The 26,406-nt window shown below is 67.6% G+C and overlaps 1 protein-coding gene across 1 annotated transcript in view; it reads right to left on the bottom strand.

Moving 5' to 3' along the window:
- Positions 1 to 1,546: 1,546 nt before the first annotated feature.
- Positions 1,547 to 26,406, bottom strand: part of KIF26A (kinesin family member 26A) — a 40,591-nt gene continuing 15,731 nt past the window's right edge. Inside the window, 13 exon segments of the mRNA XM_036844180.1 lie at positions 1,547 to 2,785; positions 2,960 to 3,110; positions 3,477 to 3,497; positions 3,604 to 3,809; positions 4,755 to 7,698; positions 8,322 to 8,484; positions 8,826 to 8,988; positions 9,124 to 9,307; positions 9,420 to 9,682; positions 9,972 to 10,065; positions 10,646 to 10,858; positions 15,046 to 15,235; positions 21,635 to 21,825. Coding sequence (XP_036700075.1) covers positions 2,610 to 2,785; positions 2,960 to 3,110; positions 3,477 to 3,497; positions 3,604 to 3,809; positions 4,755 to 7,698; positions 8,322 to 8,484; positions 8,826 to 8,988; positions 9,124 to 9,307; positions 9,420 to 9,682; positions 9,972 to 10,065; positions 10,646 to 10,858; positions 15,046 to 15,235; positions 21,635 to 21,825 — 4,959 coding nt within the window. The 3' untranslated portion in view covers positions 1,547 to 2,609.

Genomic DNA, 26,406 nt, shown 5'->3' with positions numbered 1-26,406 from the left:
CCAGGCTCACAGGCCAGCCCTGGTCCCCGAGCATGGAGCCCTGACCCACCCAGACCCCAGCACCGCCCTGGTCCCTCAGGATGGAAGGGCCACCTAGCCGGGCCAGCACCTCCACACAGCAAGGTCAGACCCTGGATCACCGGATCCACAGACCAGGGGGGCTTCTCAGCCCCTCCTTTCAGATAACAGGCCCTGAAAGGAACTATCTCCCCATCCCACCCTAAGTCCCACCACACCTGTCCCAACCCCCGAGAACCCCCCAAATTCAGTGACAGAGAAGAAGGCTTGGGAGGCATCAGGCTGGCCTCAGAACAGAGAGGGAGAGCCTGCAGGGTGGGGTGGGGGGTCCAGGGTCCCGGTGCCTCTCAGCCGACGTGCGACCCCGATCCCAGGGGCCCCAAATGCCATCGACAGCAGAGAGCAAGGAGGCAGCCCGGGGCGGGGGTCTCGGTATGGGCGACCCTGGGGCTGGACCACGGGGGCCACACGGCCACACGAAGGACCGGGCCTGTTTGAGGACAGGGAGGGTCCAGGGAAGCATCTTGCAAACTGTTAAGTGCTCTCGGTCTTGGACCTGCTCTGTCCCAGAGGGACGCTCCTTGAGGCAAGACCTCGTTCACTTGTTCGCTCGTTCATGCATCCAGCATGTGCCCCCGGGGCCCCACTGGGGTCCAGCCCTGTGCCCGATGAGGGGGTGCAGCCAGGACTCAGACCCCACCACGCCCCCGAGGGGCCCCTGCGAGGCCGGCAGACGAGCTAAGACCAAACAGGGTGTGACGTGCCGCGCGGATGCAGCACCGGGCAGCCAGGCCACCAAGGAGGGGCCCTGACACTCGCCGCCCGGAGGGGGAGTCCCAGGCGTACGTAGGCGCTGCGAGAGGCCCGGCTGGCTGGGAGGGGCCTCGAGGTGCCCGCGTGGGTGCCTGTGGTGGGGACACCCAGATGGGGCGGGGGCGGCAGACAGGGAGTACCCAGGGCCGTCGGGTAGGGCGGCCTGAGCACAGCAGAGAGGGGCGGAGTGGGGAGGGTGGCTGTGCTAGGTGGGGACCCCCTCCAGCTCAGGGGGTCCTGAACCTTGACGTGCCCGTGGAGTGTCTGCTCGTCTACCTCCTGGAAAGGCAGGTGGGGGTCTCCCGAGGGGTCACCATGGCCGCTGCCAGGATTTGCCCAGCTAACATAACCTCTGGGAAGGGGGCCAGGAGCCCACCAGAAAATGCTGCTTCCCATCAGCCCAGCCCCTGCCCCTGGCTCCCTGCCTCAGGACCCCGAGAGCCGGGCAACTCAAGACAGAGTGGCTGGGGAGGGGGACAGAGAGGAGGTGGGGGCTTGAATCCCAGCCTGCAGGAGGACCTCCTCCCGGTCAGTGCCTTCTCGCCTACAGCGCCGGTCCCTGCAGGGGCTGCCGTAGGGTCTGTGGGCAGAGGGAGCGTCCCCTGCGGACCCCGAAGCCCCCGGATCCCGCAGCCGCATCCCTCCAACGTCCTGCAGCCCCCTCGCCCCAGGACCCTCAGAGGACTGCACGCCCAGTGAACTCAGGAGCCGCGTGAACAATGGATGCATCTTTTATTCACAAATAAAAGCTGCAGCAAGATATTATCTACACATTTGTACAAAGGTTTGGACAACCCTAGAAAATACACGACGATCAGAACACAGAACCCGTAGTGACGGGAATGTCCCGCTCGTCAGCAAGCTCACCCCTGGTCTACATTTGGCAAGAAGTGCCTCCCAAGGACCCTCGCCCTGCTTGGGGAACCCCCAGAAAGAGTCCGGCCGGAGTGACACCTTCCATAGAAAACCATAAAAACATAGATCATTTGTCTTCAAATTTCGACTGCAAATACCTCATTTATAGGCAAAACGATATAAAAATACGAACCTAACAGAACCTTTACAAAACCCTCCCCCTCCCCCCCATTTTTGTGTGTGTTGGTTTGTTTTTTGCTTGTGGTTTTGGTAAGAATTCCTGCCGTGGAAGAAGGCGCCAGGTGCCTTCAGCTCAGCCCTTGGGCGCCGCCCTCCCGGTGACCTCAGAACAGAACAGGTCCTGGGGAGAGGAGGGTCGGCCATCCCCGCCTGGAAGACCCCACCGGCTCAGTCTGCGCAGAGAACACATGCAGGCCGAGGGTCTGGAGACCACCAAGGCGGGCTCTGCTGAGAGGAAACAGCTATGAAAGAAAAGCAACCCTGAATCCTAAACCAGAGCCCGGCGAGCCCGGGGCTGTCTTGCTACATGGAACTGCTTGGCTGTAAAGAAGGCGCGATCAGATCAAACAGTCGGGCCGGCGGCCCCAGCGCACCGTCTGCTGGTGTCGTGAGTCCTTAGCACCAAACGCGAAAAGGAGAGAAATCCAGTCCAAGGTTAAAGGCACTTGCGTTGCTGTCCGGGGGCGATAGTCTTCCCGTGTCTCGCTCGCTCGCTGCTCCGTCCACGTGCTCGGCCGGCCCCTCCCCTGCCTCACGCTCCATTGCCTCCAAGACCCGCGGGTCCCCACTCGACCCTCCGCATCCTCGTCCCTCCAACCCCTGCCACATCCTCGCTCCATCCCATGTCCCGTCCTCGAGCCCCCGACACCCCCGTCCCCTCCCCCGTGTCCCAGTGCCCAGCCTCAGACGTCCACCTCCTGCGGCCCCGGGGCAGCGGTGGCGGCGCTGATGTCGAAGCAGGTGACCATCATGACGCGGGCCTTGCACAGATTCACGCACTGCTCCAGGGCGGCCGTGGCGCGCTCCAGGGCCGCCAGGTACTCGGCCGACTCGGGCTCCAGCTCCGGGTCCACCTCGACTAGGGACGGACGGCAGACCGCTGGTCAGGCCGGGGTCCCCGCAGGGCCCAGGAAATGCTTCTCTCCCTCCCAGCCTCTGGGTCCCCGCCTGGGGCGGGGTGAAGTGGCTGGACTGGGGGCGCAGGTGGGGCGCACGCCTCCCGGGGCGTGGGGGGATGAGCGGGGAGACTCACACTGCTCCAGCCAGCGGCCGGGCTCCACCATCAGCCGGCCCTGGGTCTCAGCCAGCTCCTCGCGGAGCGTCTCACGCTTGGCCCACACCTCCTGCAGCCGCTGCTGCCTACGCTCGGCCAGCCGCAACTTCGCACTGACGCACACCGGGCCCTGGGCGGCGGGGACGGCGGCGGGTGGGCTCAGGCACGGAGGACGGCCTGCTCCCAGGGGCTCCGTGAGCCTCGCTCCACCCCCGGGGCCCGGGCAGGCACACAGCAGGGCCTCAAAGGCGGGCAGGGGTAGGACCTGGGCCCCTCCTGCCCGAGGGGGCTCACGCCACGTGCTCCCAAAGCAGCCCGTGCCTGTCTGGAACGCGGGCCCAGGACGAGTGGGCACAGCGGTGGGAAGCACGCCCACACCCCGGCGTAACTCCAGGGCACGAGAGCGGTGGCCTCAGGACCCCTCCAGCCCCCCACTCGGCCCACAAGGGCCATCGGGAGATGCCAGGGGTTCAGGGCCGAGCGGGGCCTTTCCTACCTTCTCTGCATTCTGGGAGGGCTGTGGACAAGAGGGCAGGGTGAGGTCAGTGGGCTGCCCTGCCACACCCCAGGGGCCCACCCTGCCCTCCCAGGACCGCCTGCCCCCGGCCTGCCCCAGCCCCGACCTCGGCCGGGTCCTCCCCCGGGGGCAGGCGGTGCCGCTGCAGGCGCTCCACGTCATCAATCTCGTACACCTTGATCTCGAAGGGTTCCTTCAGCGAGCCAGCCAGGGGCAGCGGCAGGTCCACCCACTGGCCGGGGAGGCTGGGCTTGCGGCCCAGGGCAGCGGCATCGGGCAGCGGGGCCGGGATCAGCCGTCGCCGCTGCAGACCTGCAACAGAGAGCCGGGCGCTGGGTGAGCAGAGGCCGGACCCCAGCCCCCAGCCCAGGACCGAGAGGGGCGCCGGGCTGCGGTTCTGACAGGCAGAGCCCACGGGGGCCTCCCAATCCTGAAACGCTCAGCCTAGCGCCGGCCGGAAACCCGGCCACCCCTGCCTGCCCCGTGGAACAGATGGGTTCCTGTCCGCCGGCCCCTCCCCCAGCCGCCTCCCGCCTGGACGGCCACACCCTCCCTACTGGACAGCAGCCTCAAGGTCACACCCGCCAGCCCTGGAGGCAGCCCTCCGACACCCTAAGGGGCCACGCGGCTTCCTAATCGCAACCGTCTCTACCCTGGACAGACTCCCAAGCCAGGCCCACGCTTGTGGCACCACCCACATCTCCCAGCACACCCCTCCCTGCTCCCCACGCCGGCCTCCTGCTTTCCCAGCCCACCTTCAGCCAGGGCGTGCCTCCCCTGCCCCTCCGGAGGACATCAGCCAGTGGCCAAACCCCCCAGCCACACACAGCATGAGAAACAGGCCCACCCTACCCGGGTCCCCAGAGACAGAAGGTCCAGGAGGCGGAGGCAGGAACGGCACAGCAGGGGGCTCCCAGGCAGCCGGGCACCAGCCCCGGAGGGGAGCCCCAGGCTTGGAGCCCCAGACCCAAGTCCTCGCCCAGCTCCCCCCGCCTCAGCAGGGTGCCCCGTGTGAGCCCACCCCTGCCACCCGCTCCGAGGGGACGGGGACCAGCCTCAGAGGCAGCGTGGGGATCAGAGAAGGGCACACGCCGGGCGCGTCCACAGACGGTAGGGGCTGCACACACCTAGAGCCTGAACAGCCCCAGGCACGTCTGTGAAACTGTCGAGGGCCGCGTACACTGGGATCCACGGAGGTGGTGCCCAGCTGTCAAGTGCGGCCGGGCCCGGGCCCTGCGGGGGCTGGGCCACACCCACCTGTGGCCCTCTTCTTGGGGGACTTGAGGCTGCGGGAGCGGGCGCCCGGGGACGCGGCCCCGCTGTCGCTCATGGAGTCGGGGGCCGAGGAGGCGCTGCCGGTGGCCTCGCTGTCGCGCATCATGCTCTCGTAGCCGCTGCTGCCGCCGCTGTGGTAGAAGAGGGCCGTGCGGCCCATGGCGGGCGGGAGCTCCCCGCTCAGCACGCTGCTGTTGTCGCTGCCGTGGCCGCTGCTGTAGCGCTGCGGCCGCCGCGGGGCCGTCACCTTGCTGTACGGAGAGGGCAGCACCGGGCCCACGGGCAGCCGCTCCTCGGACACGTTCACACCGCTGTCGTTGCCGCTGTCCGAGTCGGCCGAGCCCCACAAGGGGCCACTTCGGCCGTGGCCTCCGCCGGCTGCCAGCTCGTTGACACGGCTGTGGGCGGCCCGGAGCGCCTGCTTGGTGCCCATGATGGTGCCCCGGCTGGCCTTGGCCCCAATGCAAGGCACTGCTCGCGGGGCGACCCTGGGGCCCGTCACCGGGCCCCCAGGGGTCCTGCCCGCCGCAGGGGCCAGCGGCTTCACCGAAGCACCCAGAGCCCTGGACCCGCCTGCCGCCGGGCTGCGGCCCTTGCCCCCGCTGGTGGGGGGCTTGGGGGCCCCCACGCCCTTGGCCGGGCTGCTCCTACAGGCAGGAGCGGGCCCAGGCGTGGGGCTGGCAGGCGGCACACCCAACCTGGGCACGGCCCGGGCCGGCCTCCCGGGGCCTTCCCTGGCCTTGCTGCTGCCGTGCGCCAGGCCCTCGCACCGCTCCAGAGACCCGTGAGTGGCGGGACGGCACCCCGCCTCCGCCTTGCCAGCCCGGGCCTTCAGGCTGGACGTGGCCCTGGGGATGGAGTGGTCGGCCCGGCCGCCAGGCCTGGCCTCCCCCTCCCCTCGGAGGAAGGCAGCAGCCCCGGCCCAGGCCAGGCTGCCGGCCTGGGGAGGGGCCGGCGCTGGGCTGTTCTTGTGCTCCAGGCTGGACTTGCGCACCGGCGGGGCCGGGGGGGCCACCCCGCCAGGCCTCGGGCAGAGGTCCCCTTTGGAGGCCACACTCTTCTTGCTGCTGGAGGCGGCCTTTGGGCTGCCCGGGCAGGCCGCTGCCTCGGCCGAGGCGTCCCCGAAGGATGTGGAGGGCGTGGTCACACCCAGCGTGGTGGCCCCCCTCCGCAGCGGTGGGATCTGAGCCACGGCCTCTGGCCTGTGGGCTGCCCTGCCCACCTCACAGCCGTCCACCACCCTCCGGGCACAAGCCAGCATCGGGGCCAGGCTGGGGCCCCTGCTGGCAGAGGCCAGGGGCAGCGGGCCACATTCGTCCGCCCGGAGCAGCCACGGGTCCTCGAAGAGGCCTCCGGGGCCAGGCGGGCCCGGGGCCAGGCGGGGGCAGCCCACACGACTGGCCGCTGAGGTAGTCCTCGGTTTGCGGGGAAGGCTGGAGTGGATAGTCTGTGCCGGGGCGGCCCCCCGTGGAGACGCGGCGTGGGGCTCCCGGCCAGGTCGGCTGGCAGCTGCCGTGGCCTCCTCCGTGGGACAAGGCCTCTGGGCGGGGCCGGGACTGTCGGGTCTGTCACGCTCTGAGAACTGAAAGCTGCCGTCCTCCAAGGGGCCGTCCAGGGTCGGGGAGCCCAGAGGGTCAGGCCCCGCGGGCGAGTCAGGGCCGGAGGGGTCTGGGCTGGCCCGCGAGGGAGGCCGCGGGGCGGGGCCGGGGCTGTCGGCCGCGCACACGCTGACCTGGCTGAGCCACGAGCTGATGGAGGAGCCGCGGCTGCCGCCAGCCCCGGCCGCCCCGTCCAGGGCCGCCCCGTCCAGGGCCACACCGTCCAGGGCCGCCCCGTCCAGGGCCCCACCGTCCAGGGCCGCCCCGCCCAGGGCCGCCCCGGGGGCCTGCGAGGTGCACGCGTCGAACTCGTCGTTAATGCTGCTGATGATGCTGACTGGCCTCGAACCCGAGGCCAGGGCCTGCAGGGAGCAGTTGCTGCTGAGGCTGGCCAGGCTGGAGGGGCGCCCGGGGCCAGCCAGCGCCCCCAGGGACAGCTCCTCCACCAGCGTGAACACCAGCTCGTCCTCGCCATTGAGCTCCACGGGCTGCTGCAAGGTCACCGTGGTGGTCAGCAGGCCCCGCTCCAGACGGCGGCCGCGTGCGGATGGGCGGGGGCAGCCCTCCTGCCCACTCCTGCCCACGGGGGGTGTCCGCACCACACCCACACCGTCGGCTCCCCCAGGCTCCTCTGCGGCCCCGCCAGCTTCCGGCTGCCGAGGCAGTGGGGGGGCCGGGCTGGGCAGCGGCCTCCTGCCTCTGCCCCCCGTGGCCTTATCCGGCACAGGCAGCTCAGGCCTGGCACTGCCGTCCTCTCTCTGGTCACCACCAGCCTTGGAGGGCTCCGGGGCCCCCCGGTGGGTATCTGGGCCGGGGCTGCCGCGAGGCGTGCTGGCGGCCAGTGGGGAGCCCACGGCTTTCCTGGGGGCCGCGGCCTCGGGCAGCGAGGGCTTCCTGCCCCCGCGGGCCGGGCTAGCCTGGGCTCCGCTGGTGCCCCCCAGGCCTCCTTGGGGGCCCTCGCTGCCGTGGATGCACTCCAGCCGCTCCTGCAGCTCCGCGAAGGTGCTGCAGCGGAAGTGGTCAGCATCACGCGGGCCCTGGGAGGGGCGGCGGCGGCTCAGGGAGGGGATGATGGGCACAAAGTCGGGGGGGCCCTCGCTGTCCGTGAGCTCGCGGTCCGACAGCGCCGCCCCCCGCGGCCCCACGTAGATGACGGTGTCGCCGGACTGCTCGCTGCTGGACGAGTAGTCGGGGTCGCCGGGCGAGCTGGCAGCCAGGCGCTCGGGGTCTGGGGCTGCCGAGCGCGGGTGGAAGGGTCGCAGGCGCGGGGGGCGGCGGGCACGGCCTTCCTCGCAGGAGCTGTCCCCCCCCGAGGAGCTGGACGCGTACTGGGGACAGAGCAGGCCCACCTGAGCGGCCTCCCCGCCTGCCCCCCCTTCCCCTGCACCCCAGCCGCACACACCGCGCTCCAGTGAAGGAAGTGACAGCGCAGCCACCGGCCGTGTCCCGTCAAGCACTGGACCGGCACGAAAGGTCTCAGGCCCCGAACATAACCGGACCTCCTCAGCAACTTCCAAGGAAGCGTTAAGCCGAGTCACAGGGAGGTGAGAACACGTGCCCTCAGCACACGGCGAGTAAGGGCAAACCCAGGATTCAGACCCAGGGCACCCCGGGGCGCCCCTAACTCCACCCTCCGGCCCGACGGAGAGCTGCCTGGGGCATGCCCTGCTGGACCAGGCCTGGGACGGGTACGGGCCACGGGCATCCCACCAGGCTGCCCTGAGCACACACCTACCCCTGGGCCAGGCGGACAGAGGCCAGACAACCACAGCCCCCAGTGCGATCAGGTCCGGTTCTGCTTGGGGCGACCTCAAGCGTGGGCCCCGCCGCCTCTGGGCAAGGCCATGTGGGCACAGCCCTGTGAGCCCAGGGCACGCGGGGCCCCAGCACCCCCACCATGCAGGCTGGGGCCCTCGGGGAGAGGGAGGGGCAGGCGGGAGGCGGAGCCAACCTTAACCTTCTTCCTACGCAGGCGGTGGAGGTGGGCGGCCAGCTGGACGGTGCTGAGCGTCTCGGCGTGGCGGGCAGGCGCGTCGGAGACGTGGGCGATCATGGTGGTGCGGCAGTTGGCGGTGGCCAGGGTCTCCCGCAGCAGCATGGTGAGCCTGTGCTCCCTGGGGGCCGGGGAGGGGCGGGGGTCAGGGGCTGAGGGCCCATGAGGGATGCCGGGTGGCAGGCCGGGCGTGTGGGCTGCCGCAGGGCTGGAGGGAGGGAGGTGGGCCTCTTGCTGGACCAGGGCCAGGCCTGGAGCCTTGGGGTCGGGGCTGACCCCCACCTCTGTTCCCCATGCCCTGGGCGCCAGGACCCCTCCCCCAGCCCTCGGGCAGCAAAGCCCGTCAGGTGATGGAGGAGCAAAGAACCGAGGGGCTCAGGGGCCACAGACACACTGGACACGCCTGATGTGGGCTGGGCTGGGCTGGGTCCCCAGGGCCCCGGCCAGGAGCCCACCACTCACCTGTAGGGCACGTGCTTGGCTCCGCTGACCAGGGCCAAGATGACGCTGCCCAAGGCCGACAAGGACAGATATGGCGGGCCCCCGGGGGCCTCCCCACCCCTACCGGGTGCCCCCTCACAGCTGCCGAAGTCGATGAGGTGCAGGCGGCTGCGCCCTCCAGACACTGAAACCACAGGGCAGGAGGGTGAAGGCTCGGCCGCAGGGCACCCAGACCCTGCCCCGCGGCCCACGCCCGGGACAGTCCTGCCAAGAGGGAAGGCGGCCGGACCCACACCACGCAGGCGCCACGGCCACCTACTTCCACCCCTGCCGCATTTCTCCACACGGTACTGGTACACGTGCAGCGTGAAGAGCATGTGCGAGCTGCCCAGGGCATCCTCGCCGCCGCTGGCCCGGCTGGTGCTGCGCGCAGCCAGCGCCGCGTCCAGGTAGAAGGCCGCCTTCTCAGCCGTGGGCGCCCGCAGCTCGCTCTGGTTCTGGAGCTGCCGACAGACGGACAGCGGGGACGGCGCCTGAGCGGCTCGCGGCCGAGCCGCCGCCCCGCGCGGCCCCCGAGCCCGCGGCCCTGCTCCCCGCGCGGCGGCCTCGGCGTACCTGCGCCCCGCAGACGGGGTCCTCCCGCAGGTGCACCCCCGGGGACTGGGCATCCTGCAGGCTGCTGGAGGCCACCTCGGCCAGCAGGTCCCGCAGGCTCTGGTCCCGGCCGCACACCTCCACGGCCGAGACGCGGACGGAGAAGCGGGCGCCCACCCTCTCCTTGCGCTCGTCAATGAGCCTGAAGAGCCAGGAGATGGCGCAGGGCACGATGCCCAGGCTCTGGGGCGAGCTGTCCTTCCCGATCATGGTGTAGGACTTGCCTGGGGGCCAGCGTGACAAGCCCTCAGAGCCCAGCCAGACCCGGCAGCTGCTTCCCTGGCCCTGCCCGGGGCCCTCAGGGCCAACCTGGGGCCACTGAGACCCCAGGGGCCTCTTCTGACCCACTCCATGGCTCTACCTTCTAAGCCTACAGGGTTTCAGCTTCCTCTCCACAAGACCCCGCCCCAGGTGCCCACCTGCTGCCCATATGGGATATGCCCACCCCCCACCCCACCCCACCCAGAAATGGCACCCAGCGACTGCAGAGAGGGGATGGTAAGGGGCATTTACCAAGGCTCGTGTGGCCGAAGGAAAAAATGCAGCCATCGGCCCCGCTGACCACCGACTGGAGCACGTCGGCCACTGTCCCCGAGCAGACCTCGGCCTGGGGGAGGGGCACAGAGTCAGGCGGCCACCCGGCCTCCCACCACTTCTGTCTCATCACACGCAGACAGTGAGTCCACGAGGTGGCCGGGAGGGCACCCAAGACAAAGGACACAGAAATCTCCACGTGGACACACGACACACACAGACCGGACACGGACACACACACACAGCGTGAACCAGCCAGACACAGCTGACAGGCACACGCAGTGTACACGCACACAAGACAAAGGACACAAAAATCTCCACGTGGACACACGCACACACACGGAAGTCACAGTGCCCTCGCGGCCACGCCGGGCACAGACCACGCCGCACGCACGCACGGCACACACGGGACGCGTGGAGGAGCAACTCTGGGAAACAAACCACCACTCGGAAAGCTTCCATGGGGCGTGGGCTCTGAAAAACCTGGCCTGAGAAGCACGCCAGGAGCTGGGTGGAGACACCACGAGGGCCGGGAGGCCAGCTAGGAAGGGGAAACCCAGCCGGCCCCCTCTCAGCGCCTCCCCCCACCCCCCAGCCCTGGCTCTGCACGAGGAGGCCCCGCCCCCGCCCGAGGCCGCCACTGCCACCCTCACCTGCTCCGAGTCCTGGGGGAAGACGGCATCGAAGGCAAACATCTTGGGAACGGCAGCCGCGGTGGCGTGTCGGGGGCCCGTGCTGCCTGGGGGCCCCGTGGCCGGGTCATAGAGGGTCACCTGCTTCTTCCTCGGGTCCACCTTCAGGAAGGACGTGGGCTCGGCCGAGCGCCGGGCCCCCTGCGCAGGCCAGATCCGCAGCGTGACCTTCACCTGGGGAGGCGGGCGGGGCGGGCATCTGAGCGGCTGCGACGTGCAGGGCAGGAGGAGCCTCACGCGCGCCAGGACAGTGGGCCAGGCCCCGGCATGGGGTCCCCGCCGCAGGAACGCGGCGCCGGCACCCCAGCTCCCGGCCAGAGCGCCTCCCGTACGAGGTCAGCCAGGCAGGGAGAAAACGAGGGCCAGCGAGAGGAGGGGCTGGCCGGGAACAGAGCACGTCAGCACAGAACCGGGAGCACGGGGGGGGGGGGCACAGGACGGAGGGCGGGCGGGCCAGAGGGAGCGGACCCCAGCTGCCCCCATGAGCACAGAGACAGAAGGACGAGGACGGTACCCCGAGCGCACCCCCCTCGATGTGGGGCTCCTCCACACCCTCTCGCTGACTCCGAGGCAGAGCCAGCACCAAAGGAGCTGAACCCAAACACACAGGCCTCTGAGAGCAGGGTCACCCCACACAGGCACACCCCAGGCCCGCCAGCTCCCCGCTGGACCAGCCATCATGGCGACCCACCCCCCAGGCCCGCACAGGCTTCAGAAGGGGGAAGGAAACGCACTCAGAGAGGTCGACTGTCTCACCCGCGTCACACAGCCTGCCAGTGGGTCTCCTGAAATCCCAAACCCCAAATCTGAGGGCGGAGAGAGAGGGGCAAGCAGATCGGGGCAGCAAGACCCGGCCCAGCCAGATAGGAAGGCACAGGCCCCGGCCCCGCCCACAGGGTCCCCTCAGAGCCCCACGCACGCTCCTCTGAGGGCGTGTCCTCCACCCCTGATGCGGAGGACAGGGGCTGCCTCAGAGCCGGGGCCTCCCCACACCCCCCGACTCCCGACCTCGGGCTCCACGCACAGCAAGGTGCAGCCCCGAGGAAAGACAGCCGTGCACCGCGGCCGGGCAGGCCCCGCGAGCAGCTGACTCCCTGCTGAGGGGAGGGACAAGTGCCCCACACCCCGGCCCCCCACGTGTCCGTCCAGCCTCACCTCCTCCAGGGAGCCCTTCCTCCCAGCTCCCAGCCCCAAGCCAGAGGCCTCCAGAGCCCTGGGCGCCTCCTCGCGTGTCTGCACCCCAGGCGCGGGGCAGGCAGGAGTGTGTGGAGTGAAGGAAGGACGAACGCACGGAGGGGCACGGGCCTGATGCCTGCGGTGCCCTCGGGGAGAAACGGGATCTGGTGCTTCCGACCCCAGAGCCGCTGGGAACCCCAAGGACACCTGGGGAGACTCAAACCCCACGGACACCTGTGGCAGGCCTCCGGGTCAGCAGGACGCCAGAGGCAATCCCACCGGCACAGAACCCGGGAGGAAGAGGGCAGGATGATCCCAGAGGACATGGGGATTCTGAATCCCCAGGGCAGGGGAGATGGTGGAGAGACGGAGGCTGGGGTGGCACGGGGGCCCGGGGTGGCGACAGGGCTGGGCTGAGCTCAGGGCCCGACAGGCCACCAGGCAGCCTCTGCGAGTCCCCCAAACACAAAAAAAGATGCAAGGCTTGCCCGTGCTCCCCACCCACGTTCATGCCAGCTCCGGGGGCTGGACCACCAGCCCCAAGGCCCTCACGGGTACAGAAGGCTCAGAGGGGAGGGGGGCCAGGAACCAAGATGCAGGAGCCCAGAACAAGCTACACTGCAAACACCCCAAAACCCGCACGGAGAACCAACACCCTGGGCCACGCATCTTGTGTGTGGCCAAGGGGGGCCAAGTGCTGACAGGGCAAGCCACCCTGGGGGAGGGCCCCTCCCAGGAGAAGGCACCAGACTCCGGTTTCCGCTGGAGGACACCGCCCTCCGCTCTCCGGTGAAATCTCCGATTTCTCCACTACAGTGTAAATCAAATTACCAGCCTCATCTCAGAGCCAATATTTTTCACGGGTTTAATTGTAAGTGACAGATACATAACTCCGGCGAAATTGGTTTACCGTGGGTAGTTCACACGAGGCACCATCTACGTCCCTTCGGCATGTGGCAAATTGACATGCAAAATCGCGCCGCGTAAGGAGAGGGGGTCCTCCGGGGAGATGCGGAAAGACATACTTTTCTATTGAGCTCCTCCAAACCTGGGCTCCATTAGGCGAGAATCGATTCTCTTATTCCCCGACGACATGAACAAAACTATTTCATTTCCAAACGCCACTGCCAAGCAGATGAAAATGTGCACTTCCCAGTAATTTTGGGCAATTTTTTTTCAGCATGAACTCCTGGCCGCTTCAGGAGCCAAATGGGTTCTGTGGATTGGAGAGCGTTCTCGGCGGGGAGGGGACATCGCGTGCGCCAGCCCCACGCCACGCGCCACCATCCCAGTTAAATGCCCGGGTCACTGTCTGCGAGAATCCTTTCATTACCACAGGGAAATGACAGGGTCTTCGCGCCACACAAGCATGTCTCCCCCCACTAAATGTTCAGATATTGCAAAGCCCCACTGAATAGCTGCCAGGTAGGGAAAAAATACATTTTGCATAAAAAGGGGCTTCCATTCCTAAGAGACGGCCCAGGCAGTCGTGGGGGGAGGGGCCGTCATACCGCAAGATGATGAATTATCTTAAGTGGCACATTAATGTCAGGAATCGAGTATAATCTAACTTTCTTCTCTCTGACAATATTAAATGCCTTTCAGGAGGCATTTCTAACTATGTGCTATTCGTGCAAATAACATCCAGGGAGCTGGGGAGGGGGCTCTGGGGGACACGGTGAGAGGACCAGGACGGTGGCCACGGGCTCCCTGCCGCAGGGGACCAGGGCACAGCGGTGGTCTGCCGGAGAGAAGGGAGGAGCCCCCGCCCTGGAATACTTGGGTGGGGGGCCTGACCCCAGTGGGACGGGGAGGCCTGCTGGAGCCCCAAGTAACACGGTGGCAGTAAGAAAGCAGGGTCTGTGCCACGAGGCTCCTCAACCCTCCAGCCACCCAGCCCCTACCCCAGACGGGCCGAGTGACCAGGCCCAGAGTTGCTTAGAGCCCCTTCCCCACGGCCAGCTCGCGGTGTCCTCCCTCTGGCCCCGGCACTCCCACCGCCCGAGCAGGGCCCAGATTCCCCACTTCAGCAAGCTCCCGAGGGACATGTCTACCTCCATCTCAGGGTGTGTGGGTGACGGGGTGAGGGAAGGCTTCCTGGACGTCCGGACACAGGGACTGACCTCCGGGAGGCCGAGCACAGAGGCTACAGCGGGAGGGCCAGGGGGAGGGTGGGGTGGGGGCCTGGGGAGCAGCTCGGGCCTGGGCAGGGTGCCCCCTGCAGACCCGTCGCTAGGAGCAGAAGCCCCCTGGGGTGTGTCCTAGGCGGCACGACAGACTGAGTCCAGGGGTGCGTGGAACCCGCCCCCCCAACTCTGCAGGGGTTGGGCTTCTGGGCGCTGGAAAGGCTGGACCCAGTGCCCGGTGGGCGGCCGCCACTCTCAGAGGGGCGCAGAGTGGGCAGAAGGCCAGGGAAACGCGATGGGGTGCACGCTCAGGGTTGGGGTCCAGTCCTCACCCCAGAGCCGTGTGGCCCTGGTGACAGGCCCAACCCCGCTGTGCCTTGGTCTCACACCCTCCAGAGGCACAGAATCCCCCCACTAATGCACTCACACAGAGCCGCACACGCAGGCCCCGACCCAGACTTGGGGGGCAGTCACAGGCAACCCAGATGGGGCCAGGACAGAAACCCGGTCTCAGCCGAAGGCCACAGGAGCCAGGAGGCAGCCAGCCCGTGACTGGGCGAGGCCCTCCTCCACTCTGGGCCTGCTTCCCCGCCTGAACCCAGGTAGCATCCTGACTCAACTCCCCCACTTCTCACGTCAGGCTGCGGCTGGGGTTTGCCGGGACTCTGGATAGCTGACGGATCCCACCCCTGCCCCCCGGACCCCCTGAGGGCAGCATACCAACAAAGACGAGGCAAGGGGGCTCCTGGGGCCAGACCCCACCCCTGAGTCCCGGGAAGCCCTGGCCATCCCGCCCCACACTGAGACCAGCCCGTGCCCCTGGGACCCCCCCCACCCACTCCCTGTAGGCCCACCACAGTCTCCCAGGCTCCCTGCCGCCACCTGGAGCCGTCAAGGTGGGCCTGGGCCTCCGTCGCCCCATCTGTACGCTCACCAGCCTGGTCCAGCCCAGGAGAAGGAAGCATTCCCTCCATCTCCCGCTCCCCATCCCGCACCTGCCCCGACACCCCAGCCTCGTGCCACCCCCCAGGGTCACCCCCAAGTCAGGGCAGGGCCTACCTTTCCGACACTGCTGGGGTTGTCCTTGGCCTTGGAGGTGGTCCTGAGCAGGCAGGGGGGCACAGGGGGCGGCCACAGCTGCAGGACCCCACTGAAGTCCGTGGGGTAGGTGGAGGCTCCGCGGGCGGCGGGGGCCGGCGGCGGGTGGGGCTTCTTGCGCTTGGAGGCCAGGCTGAGCTTCTGGGCAGCCCTGGGGAGGGGAGGGGAGGAGAGGGCAGGGGCGGGAGGCGCGTGGGGAGGGGAGGAGAGGCGGGCGGGCGCTCAGAGCTGTCCTACCACCTGCCCCGCCCTAAATGCGGCTACACAGCCCCAGGTCATTCCCCCCCAGCCAAGCAGGGGCCCCCGGGGCTGGGGCCGCCACGTCCAGCCCCTGGCAGCTCTGCCAGTACAGGCCAGGCGACAGAGGCCCCAGGCAGACACGGGACCCCGGCCCCTCTCCACACCCCACACTGAGGGCATCCCCTTCTCCCCACCCTCTGCCACCCCAAGTCCCCGACTCAGCAGCTGGGGCAGGACGGCACATGCTGGGGTCAGCAACTCACAGGCTGTATGACCCACACGTGGTGACTTAGCCTTAGTTAAGCCTCTGTGCCTCGGTTTCCCCATCTCTAACATGGGATGACATGACTACCAGAGGCCCTCATGTATAGCCCTGAGGAGCGAATGCATTCAAGGCACCCAGCAGAGGTGACACAGACAGGCCTGGGTCCAGATGGCCCTGGGTCCAGATGGCCCAGGCCTTCGTCCGCCCCCCACCCCGCCTGCCTTCCCGGCGAAAGGGGCTGGAGGCCAGAGTAGGGCCGGCTCAGGGCTGAAAGAGCCTGCCCACCAGGCCTGCAGGCCGCCGCCCCGCCCAGCTGCCCCTCTCCTGGTCCTGCTGCGGCTGCCCTCCTTCTCCCAAAGCCCCCAGGCCCCTGAGTCTCACCTGTGCTCCTCAAAGGGGCCCGACAGGAGGGCCTGCACCCTCCGGGCACACGGCCCCTCAGCCCTCCTCCCACTCGGAGGAGCTACCGGCATTTTGCTTAACTCCTCTCATCTTTCACAGGAGTTGTCTTTTAAGAGACCCCAGGGACCGCTTTCCTCCTAGCGAGGTGTCATCAAGGAAAATAAAAGTAATCTACGGTGCGGGGCGGACCCTTACTAACGCAGTGGGGCGGCTGGTGCACGCCCGCAGGGGGCGGGGGCCTGAGAGCGGAACCCACGAGCTGCCCAGACAACTCGGGCCGGGGCCCTCAGTCGGAGACGCGGCCCCGATTCCTGCCTGAGCCCATGCGCCCTAAACCCAAAACCGCCTGAACAGAGAAGTCCTGCATCCTGGCCCCCATCCACACGGCGCCCAAGGATCGCACACGGGGCAGAACGGGCGCTGACACTGTCCCCCAGGCACAGGGTGAAGGGCCGGGGGCAGAGGAACTCAGAAGGGAAGGCCAGGGGAGGCAGCTAGAGCGGGCAGGATGGGGACCAGGGGACCAGCTCCGCTCCTGGGGCTCCTCCTGCCCCGCCCACCCCCAGCCCGGCCGGCTGCCCTGGACCCCGGCCATCCTGGGTTAGGCCACAGCTTGCCGCCAACCACTCCCACGGGAAGAAGCTGCAGCCCGACTTGGAGGACCTGGAGGATGTTAGGGTCCAGCAGGCAGCCCCATCCCCGGGCGCTGCCCCAGGGCGGGGACACCCAGGGCAGGTGGGCTGGCCCTCAGCCTACCTGGGCGGGGCGGGCTGGGGAAGCGGGGACACGGACTGGCGCCTGTGAAGGCGGAGGAGGCCCGGTGGACCGGGCTCCCCAGCTCCACGTGTGCACAGCGGTGCTGCCCCAAGGACCTGGGGGAAGGGGGGCAGCACAGGGCCTGCCCGGCACCAGCCTGTCCTGGGGGGCACCAGCTGGGCCCTCAGGGTGACTGGATAGGTCAGCAGACCCCCACGGCCGAGGTGTGTCCCCCGCTCCCGTCACAGCTGCCTCCCTACTCCTCCCTAGGTCGGGCAGGGCCACCCAGGGTCCCCGAGGCTGGGGGTACCACCCTGAAACCCCCAAGGCTCAAAGGGACGTGAAGGCCAGGACGACGGGTAAGGCGCTGGGGGAGACAGGACAACATCGGGCTGCGGAGGCCACGACCAGAAGGCAGTGCTTTGCCTGGTACTCAAGGCCACAGACGGCTCTGCACCCTCTGTGACCCTCTCAGGAACCAGGGTGTCCGGCACAGACCTCAGCCCCCTCCGTCCCCCTCAGGTCCCAGCAGCAGAGCATGGGGAGGTGTCCTTCCCCGCTGGACACGCCCAGGTCTCGCCTGGACGGAGGCTGGGCCCGGAGCCGTCTGAGGTCCCGCCAGCCCCACGAGGCTGGACCGGTACTGGCCGGGCGACTCTGCCCCGTGGTCTGACCTAACTCGGGGCACCCCCTCCTCCCTCCCTGGCCCTGGGTCAGCCCCCGCGGGGCTGGGAGCTGAGAAGCTGCGCCCAGCCTGCCCAGCCCTCCAGGTCTCTGCTCTTACAGGCTTGCCTCACCGGGCATGACTCAGAGGCCTCGGGACAGCACTGTCTCCTGTGATGAAATCCAGCTCCCTTCAAAACCGGGACAAGCCCGTCAGCCACTCGGCAACTGCACCTCAGCTCACACGGTCTGGGGGTGGTCTCGGGAGGGTCCCAGCCTTCTGGGTGCACAGACCTGGTTTCCAGGCAGTGGGGGTGGGGGAGGAAGTGATGCCAGGCTTCACAGTGGCTAAGAGAACACACAGGCACCACGCTCAGGGCCACGAACACCCACTGCATTGTTGGGGAGCAGGGATGGGGTGCGGGGTGCTCAAGGCAGAACCCGCAGGGGGCGTGTGGGCACGTCTGAGTGCTCTGGCTCTAAAGGGGAGACTTGGAAAAGCAGGAACTTCACCTGCACGCGCAGCTCTCCTCGTCCTCAGAGGACACCTCCCCCGGGAAGCGTGCCCTGATGCCCCCACACTGGGCTTCCCCAAACCTTGTGCCTGCTGCTACCACGGGAACCATTCCACGCCCTGAGCCACAGGTTTACACGGCTGTGTCCCATCAGGTGGGGGCTCTGGAGGGCAGGGGTTTGCCAAGCCCAGGCCTAGAACACAGGGAAGCTCAGGATGCGGCCGTGAGGGAGGGAAGGAGGGAAGGAGGGAAGGAGGGAGGGAGTGAGGGAGTGAATGAGTGAGGGACCGAGCTCCTCCAACCTCCCTCTGAGCCCCCAGCCCTCTCACCTAATCCCAGAGGCCTTTCCCCAGGCTCACTGGCCCGGGTAATTAATTCACGTAAACAGAAAGGAAAACATTTGCCTTTTTACAAAGAAAAATTGCCTCTTCCAAACAAGAAGGTAATTTCACAGGCAGTTGGCCTTGATGGTGAGGCCCTTAATCACCCTGAGGAGACACACGGGCCTGTTTGGATGTGGGTGGGGGTCAGTTACGGCCAACCCAGGGCTTCCTGCCTGGGCCGCCAGGAGGCCAGCGGACCAGGCCACATGCCACATGCCACGCCCCACGCCTGCATCCCCCCACCTCGGAGCTGCCTGCTAAGGGGGCCTACGCCTCCGAGGCCGAGGCCCACGGTCCTAGCAGCCCTGACCTGGACCCCTGCTCCCTGCCATGGCCTGCTTGCATTTTCCACGTCACCTGGGAACTTCACGCTGAGGCTACGAAGCTGCCTCGTGCACCCTGCAGGTGAGGGACACCTCTCCGCGGGGCCCTCCTGCCCGTGCGCCTCTGGGCAGCACCCGCTCTGGCTCTGGGCCTCTGCCAGGCGCCACACCTCACGTTCCGTGGCCTGGGCACCCGGGCTGACATTCCGTGGCCTGGGCACCCGGGCAGATGTGGGAAAGGGGGCTCCGCTGAGGCTGCAATGGGGCGGCGGGGGTGCCTATGAATGCAGGGGGCTCCTGCCGCCGAAGGAACCCACCACTCCCCCTGCCCTGCACCTGCCCAGAAGACCCCCAGCAGTTCTTCCCACGCCATCTAGATTCAGGGGTCCAGGAGGTGAGCCCCGGAAAGGCCCAGAAGTGCGGGGAGGAGAGAGCGTTAATGGACGCATCTCGGGGGAGGGGAGGCTGCAGAGACGGGAAGGACAGCGACATCACACAGCGGGGAGTGGGAGGACTCGGGAAGGGGGAGTCAAGGTCACCAGAGCCTCCGGAGAAAATGTAATTACCGGCCCGGCCTTTTCAGGACTCTGGTGGGGGATGGCACACTGAGCTCCCGGTCACAGCTGTGGTTGCAATGCCCGAGCGACCCACCCAGCCCAGCAGAGGGGTGCAGGGCGCCAGGCCTCACCCATGTGCCCTACGCCCCGTAACAAGACCCTGGGCACCAAGCAACCCACAGAATCACCCCCACCTTGGCTTGCCCACAGCGGGGCTCGGGGCTCGGAGTGGGTCGGGAAGGCCCGCGGCTAGTGTGCCCGCAGGGAGTGCTCGGGGCCAGTGGAGAGACCAGCTCCTGGCCCCACCCTATCCCGCCTCCACTTGGCAAACACCGGACTCCTACTCAACCCTCAAAGCCTGTGTCCTGCGACACTGCTCGGCCCCTTCAAAGGTTCCATGCTGCCGTCAAAGGCTGACAGACCCCACCCCGACCCCCGACTACCAGAAACTTCCGAGGGGCAGGGCACGGGCTGGGTGTCAGCTTTGCCCCCCAGACGCCCAGTGAGGGATGCAGGTGGAAGCACGGAACATGCGCTCAGCTCGTGCCCGAGGCCCCCCAGGGTCCGGCAGCTCCTGGTCTGTGGGGACTCTGGACAAGCCCCTTCCCCCTCTGAGCCACAGCCCCACAAAACAAAGAAGGGCACATACAGCTGAGAGCACCCCACCTCACCCCAACAGTGAAGGGTGCCACAGCCCCAAAGAGCAGAGGGTCTCGGGCCCAAATCAGGCACGAGCTGGAGACGGTGTTCCATCAGCAACACCCACCCCACGACGTGGCCCATGACCCTCCGGAAGCCGCTGTGACTGGGGGGATCCAACAGGCTGGAAGTAACGGCAGCCGGCAGTGCCCCCCCACCCCGCCCCACGCCTTGTAAACCAGCCCCCAGCCCCCAGCCTGAGCGCTTGTTTCTATGGTAACTTCCCAAGGTCAGTGGAGGCAGCCTAGCTCGGCTGGAGACAAAAGGCGCACCCCTCCTGCGGGCCCTGGGTCGCTAACGAGCCAGTGTGGCCCCCAGACCCCCGGAGCTGGTCTTCCTCGTCAGAGGGTCTCAGGCTTGAAATCCCCCTGCGAGCACGGCCCAATAGAGCGCGGCCGCTGCCCAAAGCCCAGGGGCAGAGACTACCCGGGCCAGGACACCTCCCGAGGCCCACTTTGCCCCTCTCGTCCCCTCCACAGGGCTCCCGGGCCCTCCAGGAAGGCCCCACCCGCCCCGCAGCCAGAGTCCCAGCCGGGCTCTCTGCATCTAACTGGGGCGGCGAGCCCGCACCGGGCCACGATGCTGAGCTCACCAGCCCGGCGCCCCCCAACGCCCCACCGCGTGCCCGCCACTGGGCCAAGCGGACGCGGCGCAGGCTCCTGGGACCCGGGGACCAGCTCATCAGCGCCCGCAGGGGCTGCTAACGGGACAGTGACCCGTGCTGGGCCAGCCATCACCCTCATTACCACCGTCACATCCTGCATTCCCCACACCGCAGGGGGAAGCTCGGAACCCAAGGTCATTGCCGGGGGGAGCGCAGGTGGGAGAAGGGACCCCCTGCTCCCACGCACCACTCCCCCCCACCCCACACCTTGCTCACACAGCGCCCCGGCCTGCCAGGCCTCGTCCACGCCAGCCGACGGCCCAGAACCTGGTGTCTGCGGGGCCACGCAAGGCATCCCGGGGAGGCGGACGGAGCAAACGCTGGGCTCCGGTCGGCCCCACGCACTGGAGCTCGGGCCTGGGACGGGGACCCACTCGGCTCCTGCTGACGGTGGAGCCGGATCTGACAGCAGAGCCGTGAGGGGATGTGCCAGCAGCTCCCCAGGAGGGGGAGCCCGGCAGGCGGGGTGTGGGTACAGCCAGCCCCCAGGACAGCCTCCCCAGCTCACCCCAACCTCCTCGGTCGCCCAGGGATGCTCCCCCGGGGCCCGTTCACCCCTGTGCTCCCCGACTGCAGGGACAGCTGCCCTGAGACCTGCCTCGTCTGCCTCCCATCCATGGCCACCCTCCCCCTCCCGCCAGCGCTGGCTCAGGGCCGCCCGAGGACATCCACCGTCCACAGCTGAGCGTCCGCCCGCTGGGCCAGCGTCCTCTCAGGGCCTCACAGACATCAGCGCGCTGCACCTCTGAGGAAACTGAGGCACAGAGAGGACAGAGAGGTTACGTGAGTTGCCCAGGGTTGCACAGCTCGGAGGGGCAGAGTTCAAACCTTGGCTGTACCCCGCCCCCAGGGCAAGAGGCCTCCACTCACACTGCCGTCGATGTGGCGCCCTGAGAGGCCAGCCGGACGGAAGGACGGCTGCGAGCTCCCCTTCCGCTCGACTGCCGGCAGCGCGAGGCCACAGATCTCCCCGGGAAGGCCCGCAGCCGCCAGGTCAGGGGCTGAGGTCCCCAGGCCCCCTCACGCTGTCCGCGTCCAAGCTGCCCCCAGGCCAGGCCCCGGCCCTGCCCCAGGAGGACGTACCTGAGGAAGAAGGAGGCTGCGGCTGATGGGCCCGTGGAGGCCCCCGCTGGGGTGCCCGGGGCTGGGGTGACCAGGGCCGTTGTGCAGGCCCCGCCGCGGCTCCACGTCTTCGACGCGCCATCAGGGCCCGCGGAAGGGGGGCCGTCCCGGACCGTGTCTGCCACCGCCACCGCGGCCACCGCCGCTTCAGCCTGGAGGGAAGCAGGGAGCCCGCATGAAGGACAGGCACCTGTCCCTCACCGGGGCGCCGGGGAAGCAGGCCCGTGCACCTCAGAACCCAGCAAGCTCCCTGGGCCCTGCGCGCACGGGACCAGCCGGCTCAGAGAGTGGCCGGAGCAGAGGTGGGCACAGATGCCCGCCCAGGGCCTGGACTTCCCAGCCCCTCCCCCCCCCTTCCAGTTCCAGAAACACAGTGACCACAGTGGTCAGGACCAATGGACAGGGACCCCCCCCCCTCACCCCTGGGCCATCTGTCTGGGAGCACCCAGAGGCATGATTGAGAAGAAACCACAATAAATATTTGTCACGAGCACTAATTGCCCCATGTATGATAATACATTGTCTTCCTATCATCTGAAATACTACTCTGGCATTTCCAACTAATTAGTTAAAATAAATTCCGGAAAGGGAGACAGCCTCCTAACGAAGCACAAAGGTAATTAAACGCTCCCCGGGACGGCGCTGGCAAACTTGAGATCCGGCCACTGTATATTACGTTCATGCGCGTGTGTCGGGCCCTGGACCCCCAGGGCAGACCTGGCCCTGGAGGGGGGTGGACGTCGGCCACCCCAGCCCCATCCCCTTCCCCAAGGGCCCCAGCCTCCAAGGCTCCCCAGGCACCACAGCCCGGTCCCTGGGGCTTCTGGCTTCACTTGGCCCTGAGCCCTGCCCGAGGCGTCCTCTGTACCTGGATGAAAGGACAGGGGTCTGTCTGGTGACCCTGCCTGTGAGGAACCCAGGCAGCAGCCACACTCTAGAGGGCCTGGCGTCCTCGGGGTCTCCCAAGTGACGCGGCCACAAGCCAGGGTGGCACTTCGGCAGAATAAGCCATCATGGGCCCCAGGAGGAATGTTCTGGCAGGAGGTCCTGCCGCCTCACGGCAGCATTCCTCCTCACCACGGCAGAGGGTCTCACCCCACCCAGCCCGTGGTCAGCACCAGCTCCCAAAACCCCCCTAGGGACACAGCAAAACCATGTCTGCAAAGGAAGTTCAAAGGGAGCCCCAAACCTTAGGCTGGACGGACGCCAAGCACCCCCACCTGGCCCCCCTGCAGCACCAGCAGCACCCCCAAGGCTGCAAGGGCAGGTCAGTGGCAGAGAAGGGCCAACCTGGAACAGTCCGGGCCCTCGCCAGGCACTGTGCTAGCGCACCACGCCCTGCCACCTGCCTTGCATCTGCCTATAGGGCAGGAACTCCTATGCATCCCTCAGAACCCAGCCCGGCCAGCCCTCTCCTTCTCCAGGCCACTCCCTGTGCCTGCCCTGACCTCCCCCAGCTTCCCCCAGTCTACCTAGTGCTGCCCACTCACAGAGAAACAAGGCCAGGCTCAACTACACAGCACCATAGTCTCCCATCCCCCAAGCTTGCATGAGCACCTAGTGCATGCCAGGAATCAGGAGGCCCCGGAGGGAGCCTCTACACCTGCCCGGTCTCCTCCACATCCACGGCACCTTGCCTGGCACATAGTAGGTGTTCAATAAATCTGTCCTCCAGAAGCACAAGGCGTGGTAGGGACACGCGGAGCTCATGGCCAGGAGGTGGGCCCTGCGCCCCAGAGGAAGGGGGGGCTGCAGGAGCAGAGGGGCACCCGCTCACGGGGAACATTTCACAAGCGGGGGGGTGGTCAGCCAGGACTAGACCTGGGCAACGGGAACCAGATGCTGCTTCTCCTCCAGGCAGCTGTGGAGCTCAAGGCAAATGTGAGTGACGCAGGGCAGCCAAGGTCCCCGACAGCCTGGACGCTGCCTGCTTCCCCTGCGGCCTTACACGCACGTGACGTGCGATGCTCCCGCACCTCAAACGTCAGTCCCCTTTGTGTCACTTGACATACGTGCTCCCCATGAGAGATCTAAACTCCTCTGTCGAGCAGAGCGGTGGGGGACAGGACTGACGTTAAAAGCTGCGTCACCCACGGGGCCTGGCCTGGGTCTGCATGAGAGATCTAAACTCCTCTGTCGAGCAGAGCGGTGGGGGACAGGACTGACGTTAAAAGCTGCGTCACCCACGGGGCCTGGCCTGGCTCTGGCTGAGCACCCCTGGGAGCAGCACACGGCGGGGGCTCCCGGGGGCCGGGGCAGGGCTCACCCCGCAACGCCCCTGGTACCCGCTGCTCCACCCGGCCCGAGGCGGGGCCCACGTCCAGCGGCCCAGGCTGGCCCGGCTACGCTGGCCGGCAAGGCCGCCTGGACGGCAGGGGACAGGGCTGCGAGGTCACGGCCCCACACGGCCCTCCACCCACTCCCTCGGGGCCCAACCATCCCACCTCCCACGCCGGCATCTCTGCCTTCAGCCAGAACGTCCGGCCCCACCAGCAACGGTGCAGGCCACCCAGCCTGCCTACGGCCGGCCGAGCCCCACACTGACCTGTCGGGGGTCCCGCACGCGCCTCGGCTCCGCCGGCCCACGAGCTGCCGAGACCCGGCTCCGGCCACCGGGAGGCCGCTGCCGATTCCTGCCGGAAGCAGAGCCCAGACGCGCCAAAAGAAGCCGAGGGGGCGGGGGAGGGCGGCGGGAGGGAAGACCACGACACGACACAACACGGGGACGGCAGACAGGGGGCGAGGGCGGGGGTGGGCGGGCGGCCAAACAGAAAACGTGATGGAGGCGCCACAGCAGCAACGAAAGAAAAGCATGAAGAGAGGAGAGCGTGAGGAGGGCCCACCGTCCCGGGAGGCCCCGGCAGGAGGCTCCAGATCTCTCTACAGGGTGCCCATGACGGGGCGCCAGGGTTCCAAGGAGCACGGTTTGGGAAACACCAAGCTAACCCATTCCTTAGGAGCCCTCTGGGCCTGAGTTCCGTATCTGCAAGATTGTGGCCCGTGAAGGACAGCGTTCCCCAGCTCCTCAGGATAAATACCTCTCCGGGGGCTACTTCGTGCCCAGAGGAAAGGTGGGGAGGCAGAGGAGGAGGTGGCTAAGGGGCGGCCAGAGCTGAATCTTGCCCTGCAGGGGGGCACGGGTGGCATCGTTCACTGGGCATGTGCCGGGCCCCCTTGAAGCTCTGCCTGGTCACCCAGAGGGCCCCGGGCTGGGACTGTCCAAGCCTCTGCAGGTGCCTTGTCCCGCCCCCATGTCACAGAAGCAGCCTCACATGGAAGTGGGGGGCCATCTGTCCAACTTCCACTCCACAGGTGGGTAAACTGAGGCCCAGAGGGGGTACCAGCAACGGGTTAGCCAGGTCAGAGAGACAAAGCTCCCTCCATCCCACATCATTTCGGCCTTGTCCCCGAGGACAGGTGAGCACCCACCAGGGACCCCGCCAGGGTTCACGGGAAGTGGGGGGAGTCAAGCAGACTGGCACAGAGGCAGCAGGAGCAAGGTCCCCAAGCCGGGGCCACCCAGCCTCCATGGACAGAGGGAAATCCTGGCTCCACCAAAAATGACCTCACCTCCCACTCAAAGCAGCGTGCAGCACCTCCTCCAGGAAGCCCTCCATCCTCCCTGTCCAGGCCGAGCCTCCGCTGCCCCAGCCCCTGCGGCAGGCTGGGAACCCTCTGCTCCAGGTCCTCCTCCACGAACTGTGGGACCCTGGGTAGGGCCCGGCCCGTGTCTACAAGACTAGGGAAGGTTCGCACAGGCTCTGCTAGCCTGGACCCAAGGTAGCCGCACCCTTCACCCAGTTACTCAGTCCCGCCCTCGGCCGCCCCAGGCGGTGCTACCTCTAGCCTACCGTGGGGTCAGGAGGCCAAAGCCTCAATCTCTTGGCATCTGGCCGTAAAATGAGTGCAGATGTCCTGTGAACATCTGACGGGGCCCTGCCAACATGGGGGAGACACCACGGTTCACAGCTGTGTGCCCGTGGAGCAGGCCAGGGCAGAGCACCTGGGGTGGCCCACGGGCACCTCCATCCCCCACGGTGGCAGGAATGCCTCTGCCTGACACAGTCTGCAAAGCAACTGCCCGACGGCCCCGCTGGGCGGCTCCCACTGCCGGGAATCCTCACCGGACACTCGGCAGGTGAATGACCCGGAAAGGGCCGAGCTCTGCGCTCTGGACGGGGAAGTGGGCTGCAGTCTCGACAACAGCGTGGCTGGCCGAGGCTGCTCCATCTGGACACTGGGCAGCCACGCGCACAGAGTGACCCCCGGCTGCCCACGGCGCAGGCTCCCAGCCACAGCGCCGAGAACACGCCAGGCCCTCTCCGCCCGCCTCGCCCGCCCAGATCCAAGTCTGCCTAGAGACCATGGCACCCAGGGCCGCTGATGGGCTGTGGTGGAGATTCACGGCACGTCTCTCCAGAAGTGTTTAATTCTAGAGCCTAACATGCAGTATTTTAACACTCCAGGGCCACCTCTAATGATCAATGCCCCGGTTCAGGGGAAATCACCTCATCTGAGTCCAAAGGTTCTATTTATGGTTCTAATAATCTCTCTATTGATCGCCAGGACTGTTGTCTAATTATAAATCCACTCCCGCCCACCCTGAATGCAATCAATGCACACATAAAACCAACAAGGAGCCTTAAATGCTCACGTTTTACGGTGTGCAGGCCGCCGGCGGGGCTGCCCAGCAAGAGGCCAGTGACCCCACCAAAGCGCAGGGAGGCTGCACC

The sequence above is a fragment of the Balaenoptera musculus genome, chromosome 2 (genome assembly GCF_009873245.2).
Source record: "Balaenoptera musculus isolate JJ_BM4_2016_0621 chromosome 2, mBalMus1.pri.v3, whole genome shotgun sequence".
NCBI classification, from domain to species: domain Eukaryota; kingdom Metazoa; phylum Chordata; class Mammalia; order Artiodactyla; family Balaenopteridae; genus Balaenoptera; species Balaenoptera musculus.
The sequence above is the reverse complement of the archived record's forward strand: the minus strand, read 5'-3'. Positions and strand labels throughout refer to the sequence as shown.